The sequence below is a fragment of the Eurypyga helias genome, unplaced genomic scaffold (genome assembly GCF_000690775.1).
Source record: "Eurypyga helias isolate BGI_N326 unplaced genomic scaffold, ASM69077v1 scaffold33869, whole genome shotgun sequence".
NCBI lineage: Eukaryota > Metazoa > Chordata > Aves > Eurypygiformes > Eurypygidae > Eurypyga > Eurypyga helias.
Window position 1 is genome coordinate 7,699 of NW_010274714.1, and position 9,575 is coordinate 17,273.

At 43.7% G+C, this 9,575-nt stretch overlaps 1 protein-coding gene across 1 annotated transcript in view; it reads left to right on the forward strand.

Annotated features, from left to right (window-relative positions):
* Nucleotides 1–9,157, forward strand: part of LOC104515783 (DNA polymerase theta-like) — a gene marked incomplete at its 3' end in the record, with an annotated part of 14,457 nt that extends 5,300 nt beyond the window's left edge. Inside the window, exons 4-8 of the mRNA XM_010159887.1 lie at nucleotides 2,677–2,785; nucleotides 5,330–5,549; nucleotides 7,474–7,618; nucleotides 7,716–7,862; nucleotides 8,945–9,157. Of these exons, the coding sequence (XP_010158189.1) occupies nucleotides 2,677–2,785; nucleotides 5,330–5,549; nucleotides 7,474–7,618; nucleotides 7,716–7,862; nucleotides 8,945–9,157 (834 nt within the window). The remainder of the gene's footprint in view (nucleotides 1–2,676; nucleotides 2,786–5,329; nucleotides 5,550–7,473; nucleotides 7,619–7,715; nucleotides 7,863–8,944) is intronic.
* Between the last annotated feature and the right edge of the window lie 418 nt (nucleotides 9,158–9,575).

Sequence of the window (9,575 nt, forward strand, 5' to 3'; positions counted from 1 at the left end):
CACGTGTCCTTTGGAAATTGTTGAAAGAAACTCAAATCCTCAGCCTGCGAGAGCTCTCGTTGCTGTTTGAAGTAGTGAGAAGCAATTTTTTGTTGCTAATTATTATCTAACGTGCCAGCTTTGAACATCCAGCAGCCTTCCAGTACCTGAAGGGGCTACAAGGAAGCTGGGGGGACTTTTTACAAGGGTCTGTAGTGACAGGACAAGGGGGAACGGGTTTAAATTGAAAGTGGGGAGGTTTAGATTGGATATCAGGAAGAAGTTCTTCCTGGAGAGGGTGGTGAAGCACTGGGACAGGTTGTCCAGAGAAGCTGTGGATGCCCCATCCCTGGAAGTGTTCAAGGCCAGGCTGGATGAGGCTTGGAGCAACCTGGTCTAGTGGAAGGTGTCCCTGCCCATGGCAGGGGGGTTGGAACTGGATGGTCTTTAAGGTCCCTTCCAACCCAAACCATTCCGTGTTCCAGGTACACAGGGGATGATATTCCTCTTGTTCAGTCTCTTGACACTGATGCTGATGAAATTTTTAGGAAAGCAGATTACAGAAGAATCTGCTGCCTTCTCAGTGTGTCAGCTGGCAATGGATTTGTAATGTGCTGTTGTGATACTTGACTTGTTTCTTAATCTAAACTTGAAATTAAAAAGTTGCTACTTTTGTTGTTTTTAAAAAACAAACTCAAATCGTCCCTGCCTGTCATTCAGAACTTTTGGAAGGGATGCAGACATAAAGCAGCCTGGTTATTCTACAGTAAACATGTATGATAGCTCTCTGGTACTTTTTGGGAGGTTTCTTTCAGCAGCCCTCCAGGGACACACCTAGCTTGCCGACAGAAGCAGGAGACTGAGGCTAGCCTCATTTTCAGTAGCAATGGGGTATGACGACATTCTGGCCCCTCTTGCACTCCGAGGCTTGTTGCTGAGTATAAAATATCATTGCATGCTGGGACCTGTAGTCCTCCTTGGCTGCAATTCCATTTTAAGATGAGGCCAGCTCTGTGAAAAATACCAGTTGCCTGCTGGCTCCTGCTGTGTTATCCCCGTGGGTGTGCCCTGAGCGCTGCCTGAACGGAGGAGAGTGCTGTGCCTGGGTGACAGTCGGGTCTCACCAGCATGCAGGCTGCCAGGGTAGCACAGCACACAGGTCTAATTAGCCGGGGTTTGAATAGTGGTTACAGCTGAGTAGCAGCAGCAAGTATAGAACAAGTGGCCCATGCACCAAAGAGTGTCATTCCCTGTGCTTTTGGCCTGTAGGTACCACTAGTGTTCCATGCTTCGTTTTGGGAAGCAAAATGTGCTGCTGCTTGGCACAGAGACTGGGAAGATTACTTGTATGGCTTTACTTTGGTAGATCTCTGCTTACACTGTCCTGTCTCAGCTGCCAGAAGAATTCAGACAAACTGTTGTATGGGGAAGCAGGAAGAAGTTTTTTCTGGTAGCTGAATAAATATGCATTTGGTGACCACCGAATTACCATGTTTTACAAGCGAGAACAGGGTAGAAGAAGTACAGGAAGGCAGAGGAACCGGGTGGGTAGGAGTTTGTAAAAGAGGATGATGAAGCAGTGCAGCACTCTTTTCTAACTTAAGTGGCTTGAAAGAGAAGGGGGAGAAAACAGACGGAGAGAGAAGGAACATACGTAGGAAGGAGGAAAAAAAAAGAGAAGGAAAAATAGCATTGAAACTTAATATAAGGTCACATTTGCCCTTAAGCTCCTGCTATTTTAGCTGTACCAGGAGGATATTGCATAGCTGCACCAGAGAGGAAAAGAATTCCACAGTAGCAGAACTAATGAAACCTGGTGTCCTCTCTGCCCTGTTTTTTTTTGGTTTTGTTTTTTTAACCTTCCTTCAGCCTCCCCCATGTGTCTGTGACCCTGTCAGCTGGGCAGCAAGGGAGCATACTGCTGCTGGTTGGGGTGTTTGCAGGAGGGGTGCTGGCTTGGCTCTGTTGTAGTGGCTTCGTTTTCTCCTCTGGGGGGACCCTAATCTGCTCTGCTGTCTCCAGTTGGTGATACTCTCAGAAAGCTTTCTACACACTGCTGTTTTCAGTATTTCTACTCATCTCACAAATTTGATGGAGGTGTCTAATAAATTAAAAGTCATTTGCTGGAGGTAGGATGACAACAGAGCAGTCGTGTGGATTTTTTCATTGGAAAGCCAAAGTTAAATAGTGGACCTCATTCAGGTTTGGTTAGTGAGGAAAGACGCAATAAGAAGCAGGCTATGTCAGTGTAATTACAGCTGCTTTAGGGTATTTTTGCTGACATTACTATATTAGTAGGGAGTGTTTTAACTAGGACAGTGATGCCAACGAAGCTTTTGACTAGCTCATGTGGGTGTTGGGATTGTTCTTTTCCAGGTACGCTGAAGCTGGGGGGTTTTTACTTGCAGTGAGGTTACAGTATAGATGCTGCAATACCAGACTAACAACTCAACCTATGTATCTTTGTTTTTTAAAAGCTGATTGTGAATGTGAGGCTGTGGGGGTTGTGAAACGTTAGTCATGATTTGTCTCTCTCGGAAGAATCCGTGACAGAAGGAAGCCATAGCGGTGTTGGCAGTCACAGCTGGATTTGTGAATATAAATTCCAGTTCATCATATGGAATATGAAGGGGTTGAGGCTCTCTGTTCTTAGTTTGGAGTTTTGTCAGATGTAACCTGAGTGCATCTCTCTATCAGGAGTGGTGGTTGTGGATGAGTTGCACATGCTGGGGGACTCTCGTCGAGGATATCTGCTGGAACTCCTTCTGACCAAAGTCAGATATGTTACAGAGAAGGTTGCAAAAAGGTGGGTAGACCACGACGTTTGTCTTTTAATGCTAAATTATGGATGGCTCTACGTATTTTGTTCTTTGGATAATTGGCAAGTTGGGTTAGCTCCAGGGTTTTTATGAGTGTGATGACCTAGACTATTTTAGTTATTAAAGGCTCATCATACCACCTCTCAGGGGACTGCCATTGTAGTCAAAACCTCTTTTCCTCATGGTTTTCACTTTGTGTGCTATCGTGGGATTGGCTCTCCTAGGAAAAGAAATAAGGCTAGAACTTTCATTTACTTTTTTAGCCTATTTCATTTTTATAAAAAACCTTTGGATTTCTTTTAACATTTTTGCTAGCGAACTTGCCCTGCGTCATTTTGCAGCGTTGCATGGAATGGGGTGTTTGTCCTCCTGAAACGTTCAGGTGTTGTGGAAGTGTGGGCATGCTGTGAACTGCCTCTGCTTGGTTAGCACTGCTCAGGGTGATCTGTGGGCTTGCGTCTGACATGCCATAGCCCAATGCTTGCATGGTTTCGTGCCTTTAGCATGACTGATTGGACACTGGTGAGTGGATTAAGTGTTTCGGAAGAACTTCAGAGGCTGTTAAGAATTCAGTATCTAGATTCCCAGCACCAAACTGTCCAGCTGCTCCATAGCGCCCAAACACAGGCAAAGGCAAATGGAGGACATGGTGTATCAGTCTTCTTACTTTTCACTAGTGGTGCTGAGAGAAGAGTCAAAATCAACTGTTCCCTTAGCACCAAAAGCCAGATTTTGCCAGTTTTCTCTGCTGCTTCCCATCTTCTGAGGTGTTCCAGTGCTGGGCTGAATGGTTAGCCGTGGGGGAATTGCCATTTCTCCATTGGCTCTCCACCAGACAGTTTTCCCATCCTTATTTCCAGGATCCAGCAGTGTTCTGGGTCTAATCACCTCTGCCTTTTTCTCAGATTCTCCCTGTAAGTCCTGGAAGGAAGCCAGCACACTTCAGAGCAGCACGAGCAGCTTTGCCATGTGGCTTGTCGTGTGGCTGCGGCATGGATGCAGGACCACTGGCTTTCCTCCTTTGCACTAAAGAAGCAGGAAGGAGAAAACATCTGTCAGGGAAAAAGGGACAGATGCATCAAGGAATGTTGCTGGGTAGACACAATACTTTAGCATTCACCACAGAGGGCCCAGATCGTTCATCTCTCTGTGATGGTCAAGTTGATGATGGTTCCCCATACTGACGTGAAGGGGGTGGCCATTATTTATGTTTTGGAATCCACTTGAGATTCCTGGAGTTGAAGACCGCTTTTTCTCTCAGACATCCTCCCAAGTCTGTGGTACCTTTTTTAAAATCTGTTTGTTTATTTAATGGGAGCCATGTAAGCCGAATTCTATACTATCCGGCCTGACCTGTTACCCGAATAAGCAGTGCTTTTAAGAGCTTTTCACGTGGTTAGGGGGATGTCCCACTGAAGGGTAGGGGCGTGTCTTTGCACCAAGAGGTGGCTGTTGCCAGTGGGGGTGCCCTTGCTTCTCCCTGAGGCTTGTGCAGTCTCAGCCAAAATTCCACAGCAGATTTTTCTCCTCCCCAGTCAAAGTGTGTTGCAGAATTGTAGGTTTTTTTAATCCATGAAGGTCAAAGGTTTTTTCAGGGGGAGAAATCTGCAACGTAGGCGGGGGAGCTGTACTACCAAATGCTTGAAGAGCTTGGATAAGAAAGTCTGCTTCTCTGCATCTTCCTTATTTCTGTCTTGTCAGAGACTGCCCTTTTTTGTCCAGCTTCTGGGTAGTCTTGTTTGCCCTGTGTTGTCCTTGCCAGGATTAACAGGATCTTCCAAGAAGGTTCATGCTGTTTCTGAGCTCACATTGATGTGTCAGACCTTCTTCTTTTGTGAAGTCTCAGTTTATGGCTCAGTGCAATGCAAATTAGTAGTTTTTCAGTGTAGGCTTAGGAGCATAAGAGATACCCCTACGTAAAAGCCTGAATTAAAACATACGTTTGGGTGTCTAAATGAATGGTTTGTGTTTTCAGCTCTGTTAAGGGTCCATTACTTCTCAATGATTTTAGTGGAAGCTGCTGTTCAGCACTTTGAGAACTCCAGCTGCTTTCCTCTTTGCTGAACTAAGGGCTTTGGTTTCCAGCTCTAGGAAGACCTTAGTCCGGTATTATTTGTCCTGAAATTAAAACAAATGGAAGTGCTTTAATTAAGGCATTTAAGCTTAAAAAGACTGCAATGGAGACCGAACCTTTCCTTTATTTCCATGTTTTTGTTAATGGGAAGGAAATAGTTGATTTATTTGTTTTCAGTTTCTCCAAATATGCAGTCAGTTTATGGCCGTTGTTGCCTAAAGGAGCTTAAAGTCTAGGTTCAAAATGTTAAAAAGTTGAATTATCTTGTTAGCAGTGCATAACTTGACCTTGTGTTTGCTAAGAGTAGAGTATGGCTTGTTTCTTTTTCAAGAAGTGGAAAAAAAGAGCTTTACACTTTAGATTCCGGGAGCCGATTGGGTTAGTTTTTCTGAATGCTGTTTTCCAGAACAGTAGCCTGTGCTGTTACTAACTTCCGTTTTCTTTTAACCACTTCCAGACAGGGGAAGATGACCAGTCCTGGTTTTGGTGGGATACAGATAGTAGGCATGAGTGCTACCCTCCCTAACCTGGGGCTCCTAGCCTCCTGGTTAGATGCAGAGTTATACTGTACGGATTTTCGCCCCGTGCCCCTCAAGGAGCAGGTGAAAATTGGCAGCAACATTTATGACTCCTCCATGAATTTACTGCGAGAATTCCGGCCCAAGCTTCAACCGAAGGTAACAGAACTCTGAGCAGTTGCTTTGGGTTAACACCTTTTGTGCAGCTAAACTTAAAAAGACAGCGACTGGTATGGTTTTATTTTTTTAATAGACGACACGCCTGACTTCATTGTTTACTTCATAGATTGTATACTTACACTAAGGACAATTTATTTTTTCTCTTCTACTGATCTAAAAACAAAACAAAACATGCACTCATGAAGATCTTGAAGTTTCTTGAATCTGGCTTGAAGACAAAGTTGACTTTGTAGCTCTCTTGTTTCTGAGCACTTGACAGGTATAGAGAGTTTGAATCTCCCCTTACCCTCCACCCTGCCTTGTGTCCTGAAATCTACTTTGCTGTCATAAATGAAGGTTAGTATTTCCTGGTTAGGTCAAGGAACTTGCATTAGTCACTGGGAGAATATATTTGCATTAAAATCTGGCATTGAACCTGCTTATGGCAAACTGCTTAATGATCCAGTTCTGTCAGTGATTATAAGGCAGATGTTCATCCTGATTCTTCTGAATCTGTTTTCAGTATTTAGTCCTCTTGCATGCTTGAAAAGGATATGAAAAGTTAAGGGTAAGGTACTGTAATGATCTCGAAGAACCAAATGGGGTAGAAATGGGAAATTTGCGCTTCCTACTTGCAGGTTTCTTTTCTGTGAAGCCTTTGAAGGGTGAATTCTCTCCCTTGTCCTTTCAACTGCCCTGTGTAATACTGGTGGTGTAGTCAGACGGCGCGGGCTGAGCGCCAGCAGGATTTTGGAATGTTTTACACCCAGTTCTCGTTGTGTGCAAACATTCGCTTGTCTGTAGCCTGGTGGCACAGCAAAGAAAAAGGATCCTAGAAACAAAAGGCAATGTTTGTGACAAGAATATCTAGAAGCTTGCTTTTATGTGGCCTTATTGAGAAGGTGATGTTGCATCTCCTTTTCTGGGTGTTTTCTGAAGTAGCTGCTTTGGATAGGTTCTAATTTAAGTGAAAGAAAGAACTAAACTAGGCTTATGATTCAACAGTTTAAGGAACTTGGCTAATTTTATAAGACCAGGTGATCCTCTTGGGCTTGAAATTTGTCACTGGACTTTCAGACTTCTGTTATGTACCTCAGACTGGACCAGGAAAGGGAACTTGACTTCACTGCTTCTGCTGAACTTGGCTGAATTCTTACTGAGCTTTTGACCTGGGTATGCAGTTCCTGCCATTGCTCCCCCGGCTTTCCCTTGCATTTCAGTGCTTTTTATTTCTTACCTTACGCCAATTTTCTCTTCCTCCTTTGGCCTGCTTGCTGGAAGAGAATCTGCCTTAGCCAAGCAAAGCAGATCAGTTGCAGGAACTCTCTTAGGATCTTAAAATCAGAAAGGCAAGCTGTACGCAGTCAGGTTCTGCATGCACATCTATGTGAGTATAAAGGCTTACTGTGCCCTGAACACTTGCAGTCTTTGGTCAGCAGTGCTCGCTGGGTGCATCTTACTGGGGATGCTCAGAAGACTACCTCTCATGCTCTTAGTTCAGACATTCTAGTTGATAAGTCTTCCTTTGTTACTGTAGAGGGATGTTTCCTTTGTTACTGTAGAGGGATGTTTTCCCTCGGGGCTCTTCCTTGTTCTTCCCCGCTGCTGTTAGCCATGACGTGGAGGTTGCAGTGAGGTTTGGTGCACTGTGAGGTCTTCATTTAGAAACAGAGTTACGACAGCAGGATGTGAAACCTTAGATCTATTCATGGGTAGGTCTAGGGCTGTCCCCAGCAATGGGGTCATACTAGTGCATAGGTTTCCTACAGCAAGATAGAAACTGAGGTGACAGTGCTACATCTTCTTTGTTTGCTCCTCTGTCTGACTTGAAGTAGAAGATTCCTACAGTGACACAGGAGAATGACAGCATTTGCAAACCCCGTTCGGTGTGCGAGTGCATTGAAAATATTTTGTCTTGATTCAGGGAGATGAAGACCACGTTGTGAGCCTATGTTATGAGACTGTTTGTGATGGCCATTCCGTCCTGCTTTTCTGTCCATCCAAGAACTGGTGTGAGAAGTTGGCAGACATCATTGCCAGGGAATTCTATGGTTTGCAGCAAGCTGAGAGTAAGAGAAAAGTAGTTAATAGAAGACTGTAGTATGCACAGTACCTTTAATGAAAATTAATTTTAGTAGAAACTATAAAAATATTTTCTCTCTCAAGGTTCTGCAAGAAACCCAGCCCTTGCCCCAGTTGGTGTGGACAGAGAAGGGATCGATGAGGTTCTGGATCAGCTGAAGCGTTCTATCTCCGGCCTGGACTCTGTGCTCCAACGTACTTTGCCATGGGGTGTGGCATTTCATCATGCAGGTATTCATGAATATCTTGAATTCTGTAATGGTCGAGTCGTACGGGTTCTTTTTGCTGTAGCTACCAGCAATTTACCAGTTGCTTTCTGGAGCCTTCTGTAGCTAATGACTGAATTAAAATGCTTCGAGAATCTCACAGTTAGAGGTAAACTTGAAATTCTTTTATTGTGGCCGAAGACTTTAATTCACTAATTGGTATGATAAACCTTCTCTCCGTTGTGTGGGATAACAGCAACCTTTTATATAAAGCTTAATATTTTTTTTGGTAGAAATGTCTGAAAAATTAGGTGGTTTGCAGCCGAAGCATTTTCAAGTTGTCCCTAAAGCTGCCAGAGTATTTTAGAGAAAATTTTCCTTAGCTTAATACTGAAGTAAGAGGAGTAAATAGAAGAAGTATAACAATGAAAGTAAAAATAAAAAGACCATGTGCCATGAATGCTTCTGGCTAGATCTTTTATTTCCTTCTTAAGTAGGTCACAGTGTATGTCACCTGTTGATCCATGGAGAGAAAGGACTGACTCTGGAAGAAAGGACAGGAGCTATGGCATTGAATATGCAGGGGGAATAATTCCAAATGCTTAGAGTGTGGGTTTCTTTCTCAAGAATAAAATTGGGCTGAAGCCCTCAAGGAAATGCAGAAAGAGATGTATTAGACCTGTGATCTAGAATGGAAATAATGAAGGATTCCAGGGTCAGGATGGCAGATGGCTAAATCCTAGTTCCCTACTGTGCTTGTTACATCCAGTTTTCTCTCCTCTCTCCCTCTCCCTCTCCCTCTCCCTCTCCCTCCCCTCCTTGTAGATATGCAGTAAATAGTTGCTCACCTTGCTGCAATGCGTAGAAGCACCTTAAGAAAGCTAGTTGTAACTATCACTGTCAATTGAATAATGAAAACCTAAAGGTTAAATTCTGCTTCACTTACAGTTGGAAGGAAGTTAACTCCGGCAGTATTGGGAGTCTAGTTCTTAACACGGAATGGTGCATGTCCGTTTGTTTGTTTGTTTGTTTTTCCCATTCCTTGGCAGGAATATTATTAGCTCTAGTCTCACCATGACTGGGTTCACTAAAGTCATCTCTCCTCAGGTCTTACTTTTGATGAACGGGACATCATTGAAGGAGCCTTTCGCCAGGGCTTGATTAGGGTCCTAGCAGCAACCTCCACGCTCTCATCTGGAGTGAATTTGCCGGCACGCCGAGTAATTATTCGAACTCCCGTGTTTGGTGGCAAACTGCTGGACATTCTCACTTACAAGCAGATGGCTGGAAGGGCTGGCAGGAAAGGAGTAGACACAGAGGGTAAGCAGAGGCTTTATTAACATTCTCTAAGAACGGTGTTAACCTGATTAAATCCAGGGCAGTGCTTCGCAATTAGTGACTAATCATGATGAATTCCTTTGGTATTCAGTATGATTAAGTTAATCAAGATGAATTTGTTTGGTATTAATGGAGTAGAAATTGTAATTCCTAGGGGATTCTGCTGCATGAGACTGACTTTGGTGTTTACATGTCAGTTACTTCAGGAATGGGCTATTTTTGCCTTTGAATTCTTGTTACCTTCTAAGGCTGTGTTCATTTACCTTAATTCTATGATCCGTGGTCAGTTTACTAAAGTGTTTGCAGCTTCAGGAAGAAAATTTACAGTAAACTCTCACTGGACAGACCTAAAATGTAAGAAATGCATTTAAAGTCTGCAACCATAATCTGACAAACTTCT